Source organism: Chelon labrosus, assembly GCF_963514085.1.
Source record: "Chelon labrosus genome assembly, chromosome: 9".
Lineage (NCBI taxonomy): Eukaryota > Metazoa > Chordata > Actinopteri > Mugiliformes > Mugilidae > Chelon > Chelon labrosus.
The window spans coordinates 11,350,562-11,374,884 of record NC_140359.1 but is presented as its reverse complement, the minus strand read 5'-3'; the positions used below and the strand labels follow the sequence as shown (position 1 = coordinate 11,374,884).

The following is a 24,323-nucleotide window of genomic DNA, read 5'->3' as shown; positions in this document are numbered from 1 at the left end:
AATCTGTGTCCAGAGGGCTCGCCTGACCCTTCAGATATGGAGTTATCGCATGACAAACCATGGATGAGAAGAGGTGAAAGGCGAGAGTGAAGTTCATCTGCTGCTACACTGTCTCTGATGTGGTACAGTTTGACAGACACCAGGGACGTCGATAAAACTCTGCTCTTAATTGTTTGAATATTTGGAAGTGGAGCGTGTGCCCTCAAATAAAGACGTCGCCCGTGGGAGAGAAACCTCCTCTCTTGCCCATCGAAGATCTTCCGTGCTTGGATCTTACTGGATGTGTTACTGAGTCACATACTTCCCATGGATCCAAACATCCAGGGCTCCTTTCTGTTCAACAACAGTCTGAACCAGTTCCCCTCAGATCTCAAGGCACCGGTGTGCCAGTACTCAGTGCCCAACTCTTTCTACAAGCTCAACCCGGGCCTGAACAGCCAGCTGCCGCCGGGGACGCCTCACGGCATCAGCGACATCCTGAGCCGCTCCATGATGGGGATGGGCTCCCCGGGCACCACCACCCTGCTGTCCGGATACTCCACCATGGGGGGCTTCGGCCCCTCAGTCACCAGCGCGTCCGTGTACTATAACAGAGACTACAACTCCTCTCTGGGCGGCTTCTCCAAGCCCGGCGGAGAGTGCCCAATGAAGGCTCGCAGTGGGAGCTGCTGGGCAGAGAGCAGCTGTGAATGGAGAGGTGGGAGGCAGCAGTGCACCAACAGTGAGTCTAAATGCTGCAGAGTGGCCTCAGCATCCAGCTCATCAGCACAGTGCAACTTCCCTGTGTCCGTTTGTGAGGACGCAACAAGAGATGTTACACATAAGAGATGGAAGAAATATCCAGAAAACCAGCACAACGCTTGTAGTGAATCAGATTCAGGGCAGATATAAAGTTTATAGTGTCAAAAACTCAGTTATATCAAGTACTGGATGCTGGATTTAATTTATTGATCTGAAACAGTTTTCATGTGATATTATTTTTTTTAAATTTACGTTGCGTTTCGGTGGCATTTCAAACATTCAGCTGAACATTTATAAAATTTAGGTACGGAAATGATTTATAGATGATCCTGAATAAAACTTATCAGTGGATTATCAGACAATTAACTGAATCAGAGCACGATGACCGCATCTGCTTAGTTAAAGAAATAAAGAAATAATTGTCCATGTGAAATTTAGTGTTTCAGCAGGAAAGGTCATGAAAATGCTCAAAGACAAACATTCACCCCCGTACTGTTTTCTGCTCTGATATTTCCAGGCGGCGGTCCTGTTGTGGAGATGTCGAGCAGGAAGAAACACACCAGACCAACGTTTAGTGGACATCAAATATTTGCTCTGGAGAAAACCTTCGAGCAGACCAAGTACTTGGCCGGGCCTGAGAGAGCCAGGCTGGCTTATTCTCTGGGAATGACTGAATCACAAGTCAAGGTAGAGCTGATGGTACACTTCTATTAAATTGTGCATTTGTGAGTTATAACTTACTTAGATAATGTTTAATATATATATATACAATAATAATTCCTATAAATTTTAGTGATATATGTGTATGCGGTTGTGTTGTACCATGCAGGTTAAATTTTGTTCATAAAACTGCAGCAGAAATATTTTTCATTTAAGAAGTGAAAGTGGAAATTTAATTAAGGGGTTTATGAGAAAAGGTGTGTAATGCAGGGCTACCTGTTTTTAATTAGCTCACGTGTCACATACCGTTCCAGATTATCAAAGCGAAACTCACCCATCCAGAGTCACGGAAAATTAAATGGCTGCGGTTGTGTTGCAGGTGTGGTTTCAGAACCGGCGCACCAAGTGGAGGAAGAAGAGCGCCTCGGAGCCGAGCTCCACGCAGGCCGCCCACGCGGGGCAGGGCGGAGAGGCCTCGGAGAACGAGGTGGAGGACGAGGAGTACAACAAGCCCCTGGACCCGGACTCCGACGACGACAAGATCCGGCTGCTGCTTCGCAAACACCGCAGGGCGTTCTCCGTCCTGCGCCTCGGGCCCCACCAAGTCTGACCACCTGCACACGCTTCTCAGCAGACCTGCATGCTGTAACAAATATAGACGGTGGATGACAAGTTCAGGAGCATGTTCAGAAGACGTCCAGCAAAAGTTGAATAGACGAAAATCGAGATGTTTACTTTTATAAGTTACTGTATAAAATCTCTCTGGCCTGTTACACTGTTATGGGAGAATTACGCCATACACACAATTTTGTAGAAACCTGCATGAATCTGGTGGTGTATAGCCTACTAGCCTAATAAATAATAAAAAAATAAATAGACCTGAATCTATTCTTTATTATTATTTTTATTGTTATTATTTTAAACAGTTCAGGCTGTTTGTGAATTTCAAAATGCTGGTTATAAAACCACATGTGCCATATGTAAAATAACTTTACAAAACGTTCCTAATCCATGCATAAACCTAATCAAATATTTCCATAATATTTGCACGTTTATAATCAGAATATAAGGAAAAACAAATGTTTTAGAGTCTCTCTCACAAGACAAAAGGGATCAAATTTCCTCAGGCCTTCAGTTAAAATGTCAGAGAACACATTTCCAAATAAAAGCTCCATCAATGCGTACGTAATTTTAGGGCATAAATCTGGTGAATTTATTTATAAAGTAATGCCACATGTGGCGTTCTCTTACGTTGCACATGGATCACAGACTCTTTCAAAAGCAGGGACACGTGTTTGATATCATTTAAATCTGTACAGAGAAAAAAGTGCATATTTAAAGACAAAGGCTCTAGATGTGAGATATGTTATAATGAACTGTTCTGCTGTTAATCCTGCTAAATGCTTAAACTGAATAGTGACCTGAAGTTTGCTGAAATAGATTTTTATTTTTTTTTTCCCCCTTTGACTTATCTGGCTTTTGAAATACATTGTAAAAATGTTAAGGTGTGCAATGCAACACGAAACACTTGAAACTGTGCACAATAAATGATTGGGAACTATCAATCAAACTTGCGAGTTATTTATTTTTTACTGGTTTTAAATGAAAAATCGAGCTTGAACATTTGTTTTTTGTTTGCTGTGGCTCCAGTTCTGGCATATTAGCCGTCAAGTGACAGTTAAAACGAAACGGTGACCAGAATGGCACAAAAAGCCAAAGAGAGGTGCAAAGGTCAAAGGCCAAATCTTGTGTGATTTACTGGTGTGGTATGGCTTAATTGAAGACAATGGCCCCCCCCCCACCTTCATCCCACTGCAACACAAAATCAATACTAACAGACCAGTGAGTTTAGGCTGCATGTGGTTCTTCAGGCTGACATCAGGCCAGACGATTCTCTCAAATTAGAAGCCGAGGAACACTGTGGAGAAAACTTGGCTTTGTGTTGAAGTGACATGCATTTTCAAATTCTCAAATAAATGGGGGTGATGATTCAGTATTATATTTTAGTCTCCTTCCAAAGGCTCCACACACATCGTCTTAAATAACTTTCAGCCATTCCAGCTTTAGAGGGCAAGCTTAACGCCTCCTCTGGTATAGATGTCATTTTTCTGCTGCCATGAAATAAGCTGAATTCTTTAAGTGTGGAAAACTGAATGCACGCTGTGAAGACACATGAAAACACAGCCTAGCCTGCTGGTCAAGTTTTGGCTAGAAATAAAAAATTAATTCATGTTTGTTTACAGTAAAAGGTCAATTACAATCTCTTTTCCCAGAATCAGCTACAGTAAAACTGAAGCACCTTTGGATCACAGGTCGTTATGTAACCTTTCAGGTTTACAGCCCTGTTGTGTTAAATAACTGAAGATTCACGTGATCATATCTGTCATTGAATTTCCCCAAACAAGATAAGGGCAACGTAAGCAAACTGCAGATGAATGACTTTACGATTGTCCTCCTTGAGTCATGAACAACAATGCCACATATTTCTGATGGGTAACATTTTATTTACAAAAATGAAACAACGTGACGGTGTAGTGTTTGAGCAGAGTTCTTCTAAAGGTAATACTGGCCTTCTAACCAGCTCCGCTCCTGTGACAACATAGCTTACAAACAGTTTCAATCTACACAGACATTTGCATCACTTGTTTCTTGTTGCGGCGAGGTCCCGCTGCACGAACATGACAGGCCTAACTCGACTTGGAAAAATGTGTGAAAAGCGTTTCAGTATCTATTACGGGGCGTGTGCTGTTCCGCCAAGCTGTGCACGATTCACAAAACACTCAAAAAGTTTAAAATACAATAAGTAACAAACAGTTTAAATCCACTCAGTTAGTTATTATTAAAGCCAAAACATCAAACTGATAATAAACACATCAAAAAAAAAACATATTACTGCACTGGTACTACAGTATGAGACTACGAATCGAGGAGATAAAACGAGACATAAATCAAAAATAAACAGTGCCTTCTGAGTAATGTGTGGGGTGCGTGTGTGTGTATACTGTATAAACACAGGATTTCGTGAGGTTTTAGTGAAGCCATTTGATCCAAACAGCCCCGCTCTGTAACTACAGCTGTGAGTAAACATGAGAGGTCTACAGGATAATTCTTTTGGCAGTGAAATAAGGTCAATGCCAATCAGAAGAGGGCAAGAGGAAATGTCTGCGTCCCAGCCAAAGTGAGACCTGCAGAGTTATAACTTGTGAAATAAAGCACTTGGTTTAATATACAGCTGGTACATAGACAGAATGTAATGATAAGTTCAACGTGGTATGCCGAAGCGGGTAAACACAGCTGTAGATGGGCCGTTGTTGTCGTCTGCCTAGTGTCATTTCTACATGTCACAATTAAATTCCATTCTGTACTCAGGAAGCATCTGACATGTTTTGACCTGCTAGGTGTGTGTGTGTGTGTACTGGCTACACGTACTGTACGACAAACACGTCAGTAGGAAATCCTGTATGAATTATCGTGGTCTTATCTGCGGAGGACATCGAGCTAAACATGCAGACGTGCCACTGAGACGGCAGCATTCCTCTACCATGCTGTGCCTGTGGTGTAAAATGCTACAAATGACAGTGAAAAATAAATAATTAAAATACAAAATAAAAACATACACACACAGTCAGTACTGATGTCCAATACTTGATATGAAAGATCCCATATTTTTCAGTTTTAATAATAGTTTTTTACACAAGACTCTGGCTCAGAATAATACTAATATTCTACTGAATCTTAACCTAAATGTTGTTATGATACTGGATTAAAAAGTTGCCTCACTGACTGAAGAGGTTTTATAAATTATTTAGAGCCAATAAAGAATGAGTATATGCGTAATACTTTAGGTGCCTTCAAAAACAATCAAAGCAATCAAAATCACTCTAATCAAAATTTTAAAAATGCTTTACTCATGCATGTAGACAGCTACGTAAAAAGGGCCTGGTGCCGTTCAAGAAATAGCCTCCGTGGCTGCAGGCAGGAACATGGGAACATCCACACTGACGATGAGCTTTGGACATGAGATCTGAGGGCGTGTGGACAAATTTGGAAAACTGCCTCAAAAAAAATCCCTGACAGCTGCTGAAAAATCTGCGCACATATCACCAGAGCAGTACGGTATGTGGCAGTGGGATCAGAAGTGAGACACCAGTGATGTGAGAACTCAGCAGAGGCTGAGTTGAGCCCTGCGGGTGACGGGACGGTTCGGTTGTAGTGGGTAACAATCATGCTGATTACCCTCTGTGGGGCGGTGCTCTGAGGACGGCGTGGTGACAGACCTGCAGCAGACACGTACACACATCATAAATTATGTGCCAACAGAATCAAAAGCACTGGCATGAGTAGACATAGGACTCTATTCAACCTTCTTATTTCCTCTCCAAGTAGATCACAGTGCAGGCACAGGATACAGATATCTTACAAACAGTCACAGTCACATATTTACTTATTGCATATGATGTGGAAGATCTCCCTTGAAGCTAAAATGTAGCTATGCAAGGTGCCGATGCATTGGGTTTAACTTGTCTGTGCCTCAGAATGTCTCAGACAGGAATGTGAGCTGTCTGTAGCATCTTTCAAGTTCCTTCATTGCATGGATCTCATCATTTTGCAGCTCTCTGAAGAAGGACTACCATGAAAACGCCGTTCATTCTTAAAAAAAATGCATTTAAATGGCAGCAAAACAAAATCATTGCCATAAAAATGCCAATATGCTGTCCGGGACAATGAATGTCTCTCCGGCCGGCCATCCAGATGGTAATTAATGAAAAGAGGGGGCCTGAAATGCACTTAATGTGTAGCCACAGTGACAGTGGAGAGGATTCAATAGGCATAGATCAGTGAGAGGTGCTGATCGCCTGTGCTCCAACTACACTGGACACAAAGGACTGCTTGTGTCCCGTAGGCACTTCATCTTAGTTCATATCAGGGCTCCTCTGGGCCAGCCTGGTTATGGCTCTCTGGGGACCGGAGCTAGATTACTCTGATCGCTCTCTGAATCTTGTCTCTGGAATCACCACATAAGAAACATCTGCACTATCCACATGCGGTACAGTACACACACACTGGCACATAGTCTTACCACTGAGAAGACTCAGAGTCAATGGTCATTTGTCTTCAATGAGAAGGTCAGGAACACAGGCTATAAAAAAATACAAAAACATATAGGAGTCACTTCAGGTGGCAGATTAGCGACCTGCACAACATACTTCGCATTTAACCTGTTACCTTATGGTCTCCCATACAGACATTAGGACCCACTGTGTTGTAAACAACACTCTTCTCACCGTCATCTCTCTGAAAAGAAGAACAAAACAAATACAACGTCACATTCAGCAGAAAACCTCACATCCTGGTCCTTTAAGTGAAAAGATTGCAACAGTATAGACACCTGCAAGTTCAAATATCATAAGATGACATGAGCAGCACATTTACCAAGGTTTGTATGGGACTATTATGTTAAGACTGTAGAAATGGCACGCTGAGACGTACAGTGATAATAGAAAATAATAAAACGTCATATTTTGAAATGCAACTGAAATCAATTCCTGTGTGTTTTTGCGCAATGTCTTCCACTATAAGTCAACTATAAACCAGCCTTCTGCTCAGCAATGAAAAACAAATACGCACAATATGGAGAAAGTTAACAGTTTCAGCCTTAAATACAATAACAGCAAGCAGTGACTCACCCCTTGGATCAAATCTTGGGCCGTGTGTGACATGAGAATACGATCGCACCAGGCAGGGCAGCGTGTGTTCATGTACTGAGTTGGTTTAGTGTACTCTTCGCTGTAAGGGTAGCTGAGCATGACACAAAAAGATAGATATTAAGCAGAAGATATTTTTAAATTCACCATGTTTTGCTAGTCGTTCAGTCACGAGTTCAGTTATTTTACCTGGGTGGAAACGTGATGTCCTCTTCCCTAATAACGTCATGAAAGGCTGCGACTTCTTTGTCGTATTTCAAAAGCTGAGGAACAGAAGCCATTACCGATAAGAAGCAAAGGAAATGTCAACACATTAAAAAACAGGCATAATGTGAGTGAACACAACTTCAGCGCAGGTGAAAATGCAATTCACTGTCACAGTTATCGCGGTTTTTGTTTACCTCCTTTTGTATTAACTGAACTGACATTCATAGGACGTTATTTCCGCTGATAAAATCTAATCTAAAATCTGTAAAGACGTCAGATTGTTGGGTGAAAAACTGGGACTGTTTTCTTACTGCTCTGCCATTGTCCTCTCTGAAAGCGGCCTGGTGCAGGTACGCAAACAGCTTCTCCTCAATTTGAAGCAGAACCTGCAGATGGAATCAGAGTAAATTGTCAGAACTGACTAATGTCAGCTGATGTCCTAAAAGGTTTTTTGTTTGGCTTGCTTTAATCACCTGGTGATCATTGTCTTTTTCTTCACATATGATTTTCGCCACTTCGTTACTGCTGTCCTTCTTCACTGTCTGCACATCTGTAGCAGTGGACAGATGCTGGCCGAGGAAACAATAATGCACAGGGAGGGTCATAATCAGACTGATACACATCCTTGTCGCCTAAGCTTTGGGAGAACGAATGTCGCCACATACCTGTACTAGACTTTGTGTGTCCAGACGGAAGTTGAAATCCCCAAACAGGAAGAAAGGCAGAGGAGTGTAGCGGTCATCTGATATTCTGGGAAGAAATACTACTGTCAGATGTCAGTGGATCTTTGTCTTTATTAAGCTGCATAAGTATGAAAATATTATAGTGGGTGTCCTGCTTTTTGCTGGTTCAATGTCATGGCTGACTGAGACGTTTATTGGGAAGTAACCTGTAATAGTTTTGATCACTTAGTTGAACCCCGAATTGTATCTTCTGGTGTCATTTTAAACACTTTACAGTCATGCTTTTGCATCGCTGTGTGCAAGTCTGACCTGTTGATGACATATCTGAGTGCATTTTTGCGGTTGGCTGAGTAAATGGAAGGACTGGAATTGCAGGCAATGAGGTTGGAGGCATCATGGAACAGGTGGACGTTGACCAGGTCCAGACCTCTGTGAGAAACACACACACACACAGGCAAAATGTAGTTATGTGTGGCAGGTGAAGGAGGAGAAGTTTAAACAACCTGATAATGGCAGAGCCTGACATCAGATAGGCGAACATGTGTGAGGGCGTGTGTGCATTTGTGTGCCAACACAGGTGTCACTCACGAGGAGCGTTCTTATCAATGAGTGCACTCGTGTTAATGCTGAGTCCACAAACAAGCACATTTGTCTTTTGTGTCGACCGCTCGCTCCTTTTCTTTGGCTGTCACCGGAAAACAATTAATGTGCATCCAACAAATGAGCTGTGTTGACTCACAGAGTGTTTTGTCGTGGCACATGGATTTTTAGCCCCTATTGTTATTAACGCCAGGCAACAACACAGCACAGCAGATAGCGAACAGGAAACAGTTCACAGTTTATTGCAAACACAGACAGTAGCAGCAGCACCGTGTGACTTGTTTCCTGGTTCATGATATACTGTACATGTAATGTATATATATTCTTTGCTAATAAAATAAAATAAGATCCTGTAAAATCCTGCACACAGTCTGATTTTGCACAATTGTACCATAATGCTTTGCAAAAACAGTGCAAAAAACAGCTAACTTGAAGATACCCCAAAGACCATGGTGGTGAGAAAGCCTTTCAGCCAGGCCTGGGTCTTGTATCAACAAAGGTGTGAAAACCATCAACTATCAAAAGTGAATATTAAATGTCTGGTTAAATATTTACTGATTAAAGTTTGCCAGTTTTCTCGAGAAGCCGTTTGTCTTTGGAGAGCATTTAATATTTGAACACAGACTCACTGAACTGAGTCAGGCTTTGTTTGGAACCTGCATTCACGTTTTTTAGATTACTGGAAGCAGAATAAACAAGCTGTACAAACAACGACACATTATATCCTTCTAAAGTTGATATGGTACACTTCTTAGCCTGCCTACTTTTACATTAAAGAGATATGGAACAATACAGGAATTAATTTTCAGTCCTATTATGTCCAGTTGACGAATAAATGTCCAGATATCCGTTCTATTTTTAGCTCCATTTGGGGTCTTAACTAACATTTGAGGAAAATGTCCGGCTTTTAAGCAGCTAGCTGCCTTTGGCTGTTTGCAGTGTGGTGCTGGGCAGGTAATGTAAAGTGGGATCTGAACGTTGTTGTTTTTCTGTATCTGCAAAAATGAGAAGACAGATACCAGGCTTTAAAAACTACAACAATGAGCTGAAAGATGCTGAAACGCTAGAGCAGATCTGAACTGTAGAGAGGGGACATAGTGACCTGTTTATTTACAGTCTTTGGACTATACCGTAGAAACATATAATTTGAAACTGGTTTGCAAAGGAAAAATAATCATATCCCAAAGTAAGTTATCAAAGCAATATTTATATTTTATGAGTTTTTTTGAGTCTCAATGAGTATCAAAAATCAAGTAATATATCAGCAGCAGTTATACACGTATTCTGTTACTATTGATATCCATTATTTGTATCACATGTGCTGCAGGAATAATGGATATGATTGACTCGATTGTGTTTCAGTAATGAAGATAAGAATGAATTTGCTTTAGGGATTCAATTTTGTGCACTTTTTGCAGTTTTAATGATTTTTAATTTTTTTTTAAATGTTATTTCAATTGACTGATTGTCTGAATAATGGAGTTACTTAATTCATTTATTTATTTTTTCTCTTTTATTGAGTGTGTTGCATCAGTTAAGTGATGTAGTTAATTATTCATTGTGAGAATTGCGTATTTTTTTGTTTTGTTTCTGACAACTGATTATTGGAGGAAAAAACAAAACAAACAACAAAAAAAAAAAACTGTTGATGACTCATCACGCACTGAGGGGTGTGTGCTAACAGGACAGGTTTTCACTTAAGTCAACAAACAACCAAAAATTAAAGTGAGTGAAGACTAACCACACCGCTGTATCAAGCTGAGATGAGTGTATGTTACGTACTGGTTGTGTATGATCCAGCGGGTCCTCATGAAGCCCTTTCTGGACCACTTGAACTGCAACAGACACAAACGGGAGTGAGTCGCTAAGCAGTAGTGAGCTGTGGCTCTAATCGGCCAAACTGATAATTATTGATTCCTGCACATAATTTGTCTCATCTCCCTGTCAGAGGTGGCAGACAGCCTCAACCGCCCCAGTAGACTCATTTGTCCCAACATCTCCCTTTGGCCCATGCGTACCCCTCCCCACAACCTAGACACACACACAGACAAGCATACACAGATGCACACTCATGCATACATACTCACATCAGGCCAGAAATTCTTTGGGAATTTTTCTTTCTCCACTGTGGTGACCCTGTCCAGAGAGCCCACGTACTTGTTCTGCCCCAACACTGCTTTAAAATCCTTAACTGAGAGAGGGGGGGAGCAGTGGGAAGGAGGTGACATGTAAAAGAGTGAGAAAACATGCAAACAGCAATCAATAAACTGGTGTTAACCTCATCAGAGCGGCATACGTGATGAGAGGATCTATAAGCGGGCCATTAGACTGCGTTTGGTGAACAACAATCGGTTTGGGCCGCTCGCCGAGTGGCAGCTCCGGGATGTTTATGGTTCTTCCATAAGCTTTTCTGAGGAGCTTTTTCACACCTAACGTGACTGGACTATGCAGCAGCAAAATAACAGCTGCACTTTAAATTCTGGTTCTTTGCAAATGTCTGGCCGAAAGAGATAGCCATCGTACTGGCATTACACACAGACGTGTCTTAAAGTACCGCAAATTAAAAAATAAAAATAAATAAATAAATACAAGATTTGGTCAGTTATATGCAACAGTGCTCTTACTCCATCATGAGTGGGAGCTATTCATCAAAACGGCAATGCAATGCAGGGGCTTTTTCCATTAGTTCTAAAACGGTCCGCTTAGAAAAGTAAAAATAGAAGCATACATCTAAATTCATGAATAATAAATATTCAAAATGAACGTAAATGTAAGGAGATTTACCATTAAAGTCATATTGATAGATATTTTTCAGTGTCTTGTGGATGAAGTACATGCTCCCCAAAGCCTGTGGAGAGAAAAGGACATCCTTATAATTGACTTGGAGCAACACAACACAAGTAGAATATACAAGAGACACGTTTCAGTTAAGTTAAATGTACACATCTCTTAAAGTTTCTTTCTGAAAAAAAACACATGCACCATTTTTAATACTGCAGCTTTATGTTTTATACAACTATTACATCAAACAACACAGCAGTGATTCACAGTCAAACAAAACTGAGGTAAAAACAGGAGAAATCATCTCAACAGCTGACATGATGGACTGAATCTCCCATCGCACCAGCTGAATTGTGAACCCTTTATTGAACGAGACAGTACGACACAGTGCATTGCCGCTCTCCGAAAAGACACATGAAACTTTAAAGAATAGAGACGTTCCGAGCGAGCGTTTAACTGCGCGGCACATCCACAAACTGCCCCTCAGACACACACTACAGCGTCCAATCATTCCCTGACATGGGGCTGACAATTTTTAATGTACTAACTGCCTGCTCCACTGATCTGATTAATCATGCCCTGTGAGATCAATAAAGACAGAAAATTAAAACCATTTAAAAGGTATTAAGCAGTAGGCCTGCTGTCTGCCAGCGCTGCTGCTGTGACCGGGGGCCGAAGAAAAATCAGCCGGCACTCAGAGGGCTCGGGGCGTGACGGACCGCTGTGCGACTCCCCCCCCGTCTCCCCTTCACAAACACATCCAGCCGGAGCATGAGAGATCTCTCCCTGAAGAGATCATTTATCTTCAGTGCCAAACTCGTCCTCATTTAATAAAATGGAAGTGTCTCCGTGGTCGGCTCCAGTGAGCAGCAATTAGTGGCCAACTTGTCTAAACTAAGGTTAGAACATGGTCGGAGACTTATGTGGTACAAGTCTGATTGGACTGATAACTTAGCGCTGGCTGAAAAACATTTCTCAGAAGCGATTTTCCAAAAAGTTGCTATTTTAGTTGACGACTGGGTCAATGTTACGATTCCTGTAAAGCATTCAAAGAATTCTGATAATTGGCTCATAAAACCTAAATGCGGCCTGGTTTCTGTTGGATTAGTAACAACGTTTTATCAAGCAAAGTACACATGAACCAAACACTTTCTCCTCCACATTCTCCTCCACATACTCGGCCAAACACCCATCTTCATCAATCAGGTTTGTGCACAGTTTAATAAAAAAATATTGACTTACAAGTGATTTTTTATCAAAACACCATTTGTACTGGGAATGCATGCAAGTCTGCCCCCTCTACCTCTGCAGCCCCTCTGAAAAGAGAGCCCTCCCTCCCCCCACCCACCAAACTCTCTAGTGGCCATATAACTGATGATCTGCAGCCGAGGGGAAACAAATTGAAAATCAATGCAGGTGGCACAGACGAAATGAGAATGAGCCACTGGGTGTGGTGGGGGGGGGGGGGGTTGCAACCCTCTCAGGGCAAACAGCGGAGGGTGCAAACACTCAACTGCAGGGGAAACTTAGTCCCAGCTGTCTTCCAATACACTTTATTTATCGTGCACAAATGGGCTGGGATCAATAGTTTTAATCTAGAGTTAAATGTATTGACTTTGGCCTGTCTACCCCACACCTGGCCATTGACTTTCCCCTTTTTACTTCATGCACCTTCAGTCTACAGATGCAGCCATTGACCCCTTCTGTCAGACGTCCAGTCTCAGGGTATCACCGGGGAGGAGCAAGGGTTAATAGCTTAAGAAATATCCAGCCACTTGCCTTCTGCTGGAGAGGTGTTACCTCCAACAGGGGCAGAATTTCAGACAAATAACTGCAGACAAAGCCGTTAAAAGGACGCACAGAAACACAGGCCAGCTCCGAGGAAGACACTGGAAGCTTGCTTGTGCTACGTGAGGTCACTTTAAAAAGGACTTTAAAAGGACGGCAAGAAAGGGCTTTCACGACAGGTGTGGAGATTGAGGCTGAGCTCATGACCCCCCAAACAACACCGTAATGGCGCTTTAGTAGCTTAAGTGCAGCAGCTCAGGCCTCAGCTACAGAGACGGACTCTGGGTTCAACAACAGGTGAAGTTAGGAAATGCAGGTAGCAGCGTGAGTGACAAGACAAACCTCCTTTTAACAACATCTGCCCTATCTGCACCCACACGGTGTGATGACAACATTATTGTTTCACACTAGGTCATTGAGATCTATGTCGCTTATATAAGGCAGGGATTTTGCACTTTTAAGATTGTGAGCCTTGATCTATGAAGCCTAAAAATTACACTCGAGTACACACAAAGACACACACACAGAACCTGACAAATAAATAAGTAATGTTTCAGCGTGCTCTGATCCTGACGTTATCTGGAATGGAAACTTTTGGGAATGGTCTCAGTTTAATCTTCTCCTGTGGAAAACAACATTTGTTGCAATTACCCTTAAAAAATGTCTCCATGAAACTAAATAATAACTAATCAGTAATATCTAACTTATTTTATCAGATAGTATGATTTCAAGGTACAATTTTCTTCCTGTGCAAATAAATCATAATCACTATCACCTTTGTTTAGATGTCACACCCAGGCAGTTTCTGTATGACAAGCCCTGAGAACACTGACACATGCACACTGTATGTGCATAACATGATTAACTTACTCTGATACAACTTTACAATGCAGTAAAACTGTAGTCGCTTTAAAGGAATGGCAAAACATGCCAGCTCTAGATGGACCAACAGCATCTGCACACTCAGTCAGGACTAACCACTCCCGATTTTCTCCCCCAGTGCACGGCGGCGCATCAGGTTCTCCAGCTTGCTCTACATGGAGGAGGGCACCATCTAGTGGAAGTACATGGGAACCACTCTGACTGAGACGTTTGTGTGTTTCTTACCGTGAAGCTGTCTTCTGCCTGAAACTGGTTGTCCACATAAATGCAGACCCTGTCGAAGTCTTTCATTTCCTCACTGGACTCAAGGTTCCTGGGGAAAAACACAAACAGTGCAAAGACAGAACGAAGAAAGTTAATATTCTGACATCTTAAAGTCCAAACTATTCTTGAGATCTGTCTTCTTTCAGACAAAGGCAAAACAAAATGTATGCAAATTACTACCTAATACCTAATTTGCATATTTAAAGATAATCTAGTAACATAATAACAAAAAAATAATAGCAATCTTAATGCAAGTAATAAACTGGGAAATCACTGTTATCTTTTTTTTTTCCCCGTAAATAGTGGTTACCATTACAAATGTATGGAATTTTACAATGCAGACAGAAATGTTCACCTCAGTAGTGCTTACTCTACGCAAATCAAACTTTCCAGTTTTATTCCTGGGTATATTCAAAAGAAGGGGTTTGTTGATCATTTATTTAACATTTTACTTTTAAAGACAAATATTGATTTTTGTCTGGTTGTTGACAGCTGTTATGTGATGAAACGAGATATTCCAAAGTCTCTCTGTAAAAACCTTTGACACTCATATGTAAATAAAATGAAACAAAAATGTCCCACTGTTCAGATTTCAGTTCTAGAAATGCAAATTGGCTCATATTTAACCAACTTCACTTATACAAAAAAAAAGCATTCTCTTAATACAGGTCATCAACTTTACAATCAGCACATTAATCCTACCAGAAGAAGTTTTCTGCGTGGCCCATGTTGACCATATAGTCCTTCCCTCCCACCTCCTGGAAGTGCAGAGCGATGAACCGCGGCTTGTGGCTGTGGATAGTCTGTAACAGAGCAATGCAAATAGTCTCAGCCTAATGTACAGACTTACATTACAAAGTAATGAGAAGTGAAGAGGGTCAGCACTATGTGTTACAGGATAAACTATCATTTAGGTGTCTTGGTGTTAGGCCTTGCGTTGCTACGTTATCAGCACAGTATCAGGTTTCCAGAGGAACCTGGAGCGCTCATACATATATGGGGATGTCACTGGTTTAAAGATGAGCAGCTAACCATAAAAGAAGACCAGAACAGCAGAAATATAAAGAGAAAATTAAAACATAAAAGAGGCCCAAACTTACCTTATACAGTTCTTGTAACCATTCATTTTGAATTTCACCCACCTGGGAAATGAGGAAAAAAAATCATTCATACACGCAACTCAATGGAAAATCACTGTTTCCTTGCTTAAAGATCAGGAAATATAATGGCCAAATAAAACTAAACAAGTCTACTGTTTTATTTATTCACTGTGCCCACGTACAGAAAGTGAACGCTGCTTGACCTGCCTGTGGGGGTGCACAGAGCAGGACAAGTAGATTACAATTACAAATAGGGACAGAAATCAGATATTACAAAGGTTTGTGTACAGGGATCATGATGGTGCGGTGCGTGATGCTCGACAGAAAGTCCTTCAACAATAATAACATATTTAGATGCAAATTAAGCTGCTTTAACAGGTTGAGGCCACTAGATATCGCTGTAGGACGTGAGCTCGTCAAATCACACAAACTGCGTTACCGCCTAAACTGTAACTGCTTAGAAAACTACACTAGACATAACAAAGTAAGTTATCGTAAACGTCCTGATAACAAATGATCGGCTGTGCGTTGTCTGTGGAATCCGTGCACTCATCACATGTAATTGACAAGTCTTCAATTCGCTGCACGACTGTGTTTCCAGACATGCTGACATTGGTGAATACCTGCCTTTTTTTTTCCAGGCACATTAATCCTGTGACTTTAGTGAGGCACTCTTTTATAAAGAGTGAAAAAGGTTTCCCGTGTAGAGTTGGGTGAGCTGACCTCCTCGGAACTGGCTATTGTGGCATTTTCCTGTGCTTTGTTAGCAGGCATAATAAACAGCTGTAGAGCTTTCAGACTAGCTGCTATTTGTTTAACTTTCTGCCCTCGTTCAGCACCAGTGTAGGCCTGACGTTTGGCTGTCGTATATTATACCACTTTCATCACGGCAACAGTTTCATTGCATATCAAGCAGACACACTTCCCGTCTTCTGTGAAGATATGTTCATTTTCCCACTGTGTCTGAAATGTTCTGCGCTCACTTGTTATCTCGCTTTTATTTGGCTATTTTTGGTCACCTGTGGCAAAAGCTCTTTTTGATTAATCTTGTTTTGTGGAGAGGCTGTATCGTTCAAGGCGCTAGCGCCACCTACTGTTTAAACTAAATAGTAAAATACAGTCAAGTGCAAGTTCTATGTGTGGGCCACATTAGTTTATATGTTTAGGATTCGATGCAGGACGCAGTTGGTCCGAGGGCCATAGTTCAGAAACCCCTGGTTTAATGTCTGCAATTACTGTTGAGACGTAATATTATTGTCTAGTATCTATCTTTATAAAGATCATAAAGATGCTTCCTTTAATAGTGTTGGTATGTAGCAGTTGGCAGGGTAGCAGCTGCAAATGCGCATGGGAAATAAATGCGGTACAAAACTGAAGAAATAAGACTTGCTTTTCTTGTTATTTCACTACTTATTTTAAGATGAAAACAAGAAAACATAAAAGTAATTTTTCCTTTCTGACTCCTATAAACAATTTTACCACATTTTGTTTTACAGATTGATTTATTATAATATTATTATAATATTAATAAAATATTAATAAAATATATTAATAAAATATAATAATATAATAATAAGGTGCAGTTTGCCGTCAGAAGGCAGGTGAGGTAGAGTCCCATCACACAGGGACTCTACCTCACCTGCCTTCTGACGGCAAACTGCACCTTACCGCACCTTTGCACATTTTTAAAAATAAAAATAAAAAAAATAAAAATAAAAATCCAAGCTGTAACTATACATTGCACTGATGTACATAGAATTTTCTATTTTCTATTTATTCACTATATTTATATTATATACAGATGTTTACATAGCAACTGTTTCACTGCCAACCTCACCCACTTTAGGTCTATTTAGGTTTTTATTTTATTTTATTTATTATTATGTGAGAAAGAGAGAGAAACGTTTTTTCGATTTTTCTGTATGTTGCAAACGTATTGAGAAATTGACAATAAAGAAATCTTGAATCTTGAATCTTGAATAATAAATGAAGCAACTCCTGAGAGAAATTTCTGGTAAAATGTAACATCATAGAGAAAGGCATAAAAGTGGGAGTAAATGAAACACAAAACTTTGCATTACCACCAGTTAAAATTAATCTAAGATTAATTAATTGAAAAATTGTGACTTTTTTTGGAGCTTGAATCAACAACTGTATAAAACGATGGACCAGCCCTGTGTGCTAAGGTCAGTGCTGGCCATCGCTACCTTGGTAGTGCCTGTCTTCTGCTGTCTTTAAATTGTGTCAAGCTAACCATGTTGATGAGTAAACTCTTCTAATTGTATGATATGTCTGAGGAAAATACTGATATTCCAAATCACCAGCTCCTTTTATTACGCTGTTACATTTCCTACATTAAGTTAGCCAACCTTTAGCTCGCTAACCTGTTAGCCTCTGTGTCTTCTCGAAGCTGACAGTTGCCTAACAACGTTCTCACAACATACCGCTGATGTTAGCCTTTTACGTGACATTTTGCATACACAACTTTCCATAGTGTAACCACAAGCTCACGAGTTCCAGTTGAAGGCACCATTTAGCTAACACTGACAATTCAAAAGCATCTAAAACAATTTTTCAATGGCACAAAATCTACCCACCGTACCTTCCCGAACTACCGGTCGAGGGCGATCGACATATTGAGCACCACTGCTTTACAAGGCGTCATTGTGTGAATTCTTGTAGAAATAGCTAAAGTGTTTTAGCTAGCAAACGATCATTAGCACAGTTAGCTGAAAAATGCCACTTGGAAGGGTACAGATGCCATACTTCTATTTCTGTAACATCATCAGGTACGTGTCTCTGATCTCTTTCAAGGACCATTTACTAATTGAAGATCATATTTATCAGACTTCTAAGGCTGCCAACTGTAAAAGGAAACGGCTGAGAGCCATGCACATCAATCCTATTAGTAACATCAGGGGTAGAAAACTAAAAACATGTGCGGAACTTGCAGATGTGTGTAATAATTACCTGTACGGCATAATTAGGGATGCTTTGGATATCAATAAGACACCTGTAATGACTTATACGATGCCACTCTTCAAATAGGATACACAAAAAGAATGGAATAATTATAGCCTCTAACTTTAAAAATGTAATTTCAGGTAACAGGCCAAATGAAAGTCAGGAAGTCACCGCTCACAAAGGACAGCCTGGAAATATCATCCTGTGTTATTAGCTGCTTGTTCCAGGATGTAGTCTCATTCAAGTACAGCTGCACTGGTAACAATCTGGCAGCCATCCACACATCAACTGTGAGCTAGTGTTTAATAACAGATGGCCACTTGACAGTTGAGTATACTATAAAATATGGATGAGCAAAAGAGGTGGCTAAACCTTACACAGAGCAATCTGTCAAACAAGCCTCATCCATCTTTGTTCGGAACAACGGGTTGATTTCTATTAATGCTGTAGGTACTAAATGCTAGGCTACACCCTTTAGTGAAGGACTCTAGTTTGACCAAACAAAATGTGTTTTCGTATATATGAACACTTTTCTTTTTCAGGATACATTTCAGGTGCATTCACACCACCTAAAAAGTGACTTTGCATAGTGTATTTGCATGACAGGGATGACTGGAGCAGGGCAATTGTGAACTGAAGGACTCTCTCACATCACTCTGACAGCCGACAGAAGCACTCATGAATATGAACACAGAACCACAGCCTCTATCCACAGACCCTAATCCATTCACATTTATGACTACAATGGTTGTGTTTTACAGACACAGTTCATTCAGAATGAAACTAAATTAACTTTTGACACACTCAAAACTGTAATCAGATGTATTTTTCCCCTTCTGTGGCAAATATGAAACAAGGAAACAAGAGCTGGGACTCCAAGAACTCCCAACAAAATTTAGCTTTTATGAACTCATCATGGTGACTAAGTTCAGCCTTTGCTTTTCCAAGCAGAAAAATGGCTGGTGTGTGTTTGGAAACAGTGTGTTCCAATAACTTACAGACCCTCATTTGTTTTTGTATGAATAAAGATAGAGGTAAAAATATCTATTCATTTCAACAAAGTCTACATAATAAGTACACAAACTCTGCAATAACAGTATAAGGATTAATAAACATGGTCCGCCACACTGACACTGGATAGAGTGTTGTTGATCTGTTCAGTCATAGACGCTCGGCTAGCCCAGCACTGTAAAGCCAAAGGATTTATTCTGTGATGTGCTTAAGGCTTCTGTCTTATCCCAAAGGCTGGGAGAACGTTTAGGAGTGTTTGTTTATAGAAATGGGGGGCCTAAGCAAAGTAGAAAAGCTCAAGTCTCCGGGGAGAGATATTCATCTGTTTACATATCTCCCACAATGGGATCTAACATGTTTTCATTGGAGCTAGGTCTGGCAACCGGAAACATGGTCCTGAGCCAAATTTCCATGAGTGTAAGAGCCCTCCTCCCTGCAAAGTCTAAAACTTTTGTCTATCAGTTCCAGGCTAAAAGAAAGAACGTCCTGGGCATTCAGCAGTGTGTTTAGAAAAAAGTTAGATTACAGCCTAACCTCTTTAACCCTATATAAAATGAGAATCAAGCATTTCAGGCTTGGCTATAAACTGCAACTTATATAATATCACTGAAACGCCACTGGATGCCATAAAGTGAGATAAGGATACTATAAAGTGACTGCTGAGCAACAAAGACCCTCTCATGATAACAAGTGATTTTCAACTGGGACTGATGGTAAAAAGCTGTCAGTTAAGGGGTGTTAATGACACCTGGGGCACATACACCTGGACAGAGTACACAAGACTACTATATATAGGTAATAGGAGGGGGAACTAACTACCCTTCCAGAGGATCTGAAAGACAAGAGGAAAGGCACAAAAACCCAAATAGTGAAAGCCAAGAGATGTCTCAGAACACTTTTGAGTAATGTGTCGACTTGTGACTGTTACATCGAAGTACACTCACTTTCCAATTCATCAGGTACACTAGTGGAAACAAACGCACTCTAATATAACACTGTCGGACGAAATCTCAGCTTCAAAAAGGTTATGTTATTCATCATTAGTTTAAAATAAGAGAGCTGTTGCTTTGACCGTGTTTTCATTTTGGAGGCTGTGGTTTGTAGTGTTGCTGAATAGCACTGTGTTGTACTGACTCTTGTTTCTATTATTTTGACAACCCCATTTTTAGTAATTTAGGCAAAGCTAAATAATAGAAACACTTTTGGGTTGAATTAAATCCAGTTTAATAGCACCACGAAATACATCCTCCAAAATGATCGTGCAGCTGAAATACCACCAAACAAATAAACTAGACATTATAACATAGTAGCTACTAGAATACACGTTTTCTCTACTGGACTGTCTGCTGAGGGTATGTGGGTTTCATTATCTTCAATGAACCAGGAAGTCTAGTTGAGATTTTCAAATGTCCTTGGGCAAGACAGCACGAAGAAACCAGTTTTCCATCTTTCTAATCTTATTTCAATTAACTAAATATGAAACCACACATTTAGGTTACTCACACGTTTTTACAGGAAATTTGAGATAATAAGCATTTTAAGATTCACACTGCCCATGTTCGGTGGTGCCTCCTGACCACAGATTTCTCAGGTAGCACCTTGGTTTTCACTTATGCTCCAAAGGTCAAGGGAGGGGTGAAACATTTAATAATCGATCAACTTTTATCTTTGAATCGACGATGGGCCGTACCAAACAGGTGATAGAGACAACTGAGAAATTACCTGCACCCAGTCAGTAGACGGTGTGGTATTTTATACATAACACAAATTAACTGCAGTTAGAATAAGAATAAACTTTAGTGTATTTCTTACATCCTTACACCAACGTTGCGTGCTAGCGGGGGGGGGGGGGGGGGAGCTCATTCAAGGTAAAACTTACCTAACGCACTCTAATTATCCATGTACTGAGCCCGGCTCTGTCAGGTATAAATAGCCCCTCTAATTTTACTTTTAAATTCCTACTTACGTTGTCAAAGAGCGAGCCGACATTTGCGGTGACAAGCAGCACATCGGTGAACGTTTCCATGATACCGCTGCACCTTCGCCGACAGTCCGAGGAAACTCCGCAGCGTCGCAGGCCCGGCGGGAGCTTATGAAGGCTTACTGGGGCTGCGCGAGTCCAAATCTCAAACGGTACCAAGCTACACCTCGAAATGCGCCCGCATCTCAGGGGAACTACTGTGCAGCTTCTCGTCCAACTTGTTTGTTGTTAGCGGGCAGTCGTGTCAGGTCGTCATCACATGCCGGAGCGGCGCTCATATTCGTCGCCGAGACGAGGAGCAGTTTGGTTTAATTACGTGGATTTCCGTCTTCCCTCCTCCTCCTCCTCCTCCTCCTCCTCCTCACCCTCCTCTTTTTCCCCTGGGTTAATTGGACTAGTAGCTTCTAAGCGGACTAAAGCCAGCCTGGACGGCGCATCTGTTGCCGCCTTTCCAATCGCTCAGGCAAACGTTACCGGACCCAGCCGTTAGTGTCGAGCTATGAACTCGCGCTGCTCCGCCCATTCACTGTGAGCAGTCAATTACCGTGCTCCTCGTGTTAACTTTACATCCGCTACCTGCATCATTTATTACTCACATGCAATACTATCAGAAATTGCAGCCATATTTTTTTTTTCCCTATTCATAACTGGAGTGAACGTGCGCATGAAGTGGCTGAGATTAAAAATTAACAAGAAGAACAGAGTTCAGGAATAATATAAACATACACCGATCAGCCACAACATTAAAACCACTTACAGGAGAAGTAAATAACATTGACCATCTTGTGACAATTCAGTGTTCTGCTGGGAAACTTTTGGACCTGGCATTAGTGTGGATGTTACTTGTAGCACACACCTAGACCAGACCAGGCACCCCCAACTCGTAGCAATGACACTACTTGATGGCAGCAGCCATCCCCTGCAGGATGCAGCTTGTCACAGGCACACACACAAAACGGGTTTAGGAACAACTCAGAAAACATGAAAAACAGCACAAGGTGTTGACCTGGCCTTTAGATTCACTAGATCCCAAACGGATTAAGTATCGGTGGGATCCACTGGAACACGAGGCCGCTCCTCTCAACCCATAGGATCCAAAGGTCCCCATTAACAACATTCAGTTTCCAGACACTACAGGACACCCTCAGAAGGCCCATGTCCATTCTCTGATGTGCCACAACTGTTTTGGAGGCACAAGGGAGACCTACACAATATTAGGATATTAGGATATGGCATAGGATAGGTCATAATGTTATGCCTGATCGGTGTATAATAATAACGCTCTCTTGTGATCCTGCTCCTTTAATCAGTTAAAAACAACAACATATGATATACTTCTAAATTCCTCATGCATATTTTTTTTATGTGATAGGTGTGTTCCATATTTTTACATTACAAAAGCCTTTTAATAGTGTCCCAAGGGACCAAACGTGATAAATTGGGACAATAACCGTAAATAGACTGGCAAGTTGCCTAGAAATTGTAACTAATAGTTGCTTATTTTAGTACACTATTACTGTACATGATATGTTTGTATAAGCTTTATCCCTACAATATTCAGTAAACTCACTTGCTGGTTCATTAGTTCAGTTCATTTAAATATAGCCACAAACATGGAAAACTGGTTTGTTTGTGGTGGTGCAGCCTTTCACTACCAAGGACATTTTACATTTCTACTCGACTTCCTGGTTCAGTGAAGATAATAAACAACCCACACAGACTCACCTGACAGTTCATTAGGTACACTGGTGTAAAGAAATGTTGTTTACACACTGGCCTAAATCCCCACACAATATGGGTCAATAGTACAACAAACCACAGCCTCCAAAATAAAAAAAAATAGAACGCCATAACCTTCAATAAGATAAGGTTTAGAGCAGGACTGTTATGATTACAATTAATTTGTTTCACTAGTGTACCCAATGAACTGGCAAATGCATTAGTCATTCAAATCTTACAAGCATACAGCATGTTATTTCACTTTCCTTTTGGGGGAGTATACTTCATGTCACATAAATTATGTTTTGTGACTTTGGTCATGTACTTCCACAGCAAGGTCTCAGCACCAGTCATTTCTCAGGGCTGAAGAACAACGCTGTTTTCTTATGATGTCCCATTTTACTTGATCTCGCAATAAACCAGAATTGACCATATATAGATTTCAACAGACATCAACCCTCCATTGAACACTGTACTATTACAAAAGCAACTTGTGAGATGACACAAAATACCACAATGTGTTGCTTAACCACCTGAGGAAATTCAGAATATGTAAAAGGACTCCATGCCCGTCACTTTGCATTCCATAGACTTGTTCTGTGCAGTCACACAACAGGAAGTTTGTCATTTTCTTCTGTGAAATTTGAGTCCTTTAACAAAATACATGTTGCCCGAGCGCTTTCACTTCATTTAGTTTTGCTTTAACATATTTCACAAGAAGTCAGAAGCAAATATCAATGTAGTCATTATGCTCTTGAACAAGCCACTTCCTCCTACATCCAATTATCACCACGGCAGAGTAACCACAATGTTTTTTTCCAGTAGTACTGCCACACTCGAGCCAGCAGCCATATAACACTTATCTGGAGTAGATGGCTCGGTGCCATCCAGTAGTCTGGGTTCCAGCCTGGGGTAAAAGCCCAGACTGCTGGGGGCCCCCACTCTCGCTCTCCATAGTGCTGTTAGCAAGCTGTTCAACCATGGCATGGCTTACACAACCAACCTTTTGATTCTTCTTCTTGCTTCCTCTTACTCCTCCTCCAAGCACAGTGTGCTTTATTCACCAAAGTCAATGGATCCATTTGAAACTATTGCAAGAGAGATGCAAAACAAAGTTGCCATGCCCATCACCGGTTTGGAAACAAAGACAGAGAAAAGAGAGAACGCTCTCTGAAAGGGGACTGAGGGGACTGCCAGACACAGTTGCCTGGATGAAGCAGCTGTAAAAGAACCTGCC

General features: G+C 41.1%; 2 protein-coding genes across 2 annotated transcripts; one reads left to right on the top strand and one right to left on the bottom strand.

Annotated features, from left to right (window-relative positions):
* The first annotated feature begins 157 nt into the window (after positions 1 to 157).
* On the top strand, positions 158 to 2,240 carry nkx6.3 (NK6 homeobox 3). Its single transcript, XM_084550819.1, has 3 exons — positions 158 to 721; positions 1,259 to 1,428; positions 1,781 to 2,240. Exons 1-3 carry the CDS (start codon positions 307 to 309, stop codon positions 2,009 to 2,011), a joined length of 816 nt encoding a protein of 271 aa, XP_084406945.1. The 5' UTR covers positions 158 to 306; the 3' UTR covers positions 2,012 to 2,240.
* A 1,644-nt stretch (positions 2,241 to 3,884) lies between these two features.
* On the bottom strand, positions 3,885 to 21,692 carry inpp5l (inositol polyphosphate-5-phosphatase L). Its single transcript, XM_084551441.1, has 16 exons — positions 21,353 to 21,692; positions 15,412 to 15,453; positions 15,014 to 15,114; positions 14,273 to 14,360; positions 11,381 to 11,444; positions 10,684 to 10,787; positions 10,379 to 10,431; positions 8,306 to 8,425; positions 7,979 to 8,063; positions 7,787 to 7,882; positions 7,625 to 7,699; positions 7,296 to 7,369; positions 7,089 to 7,200; positions 6,628 to 6,696; positions 6,482 to 6,541; positions 3,885 to 5,678 (listed from the first exon to the last, which is right to left on the bottom strand). The coding sequence occupies exons 1-15, from the start codon at positions 21,410 to 21,412 to the stop codon at positions 6,500 to 6,502; spliced, it is 1,185 nt and encodes a 394-aa protein (XP_084407567.1). The 5' UTR covers positions 21,413 to 21,692; the 3' UTR covers positions 3,885 to 5,678; positions 6,482 to 6,499.
* Between the last annotated feature and the right edge of the window lie 2,631 nt (positions 21,693 to 24,323).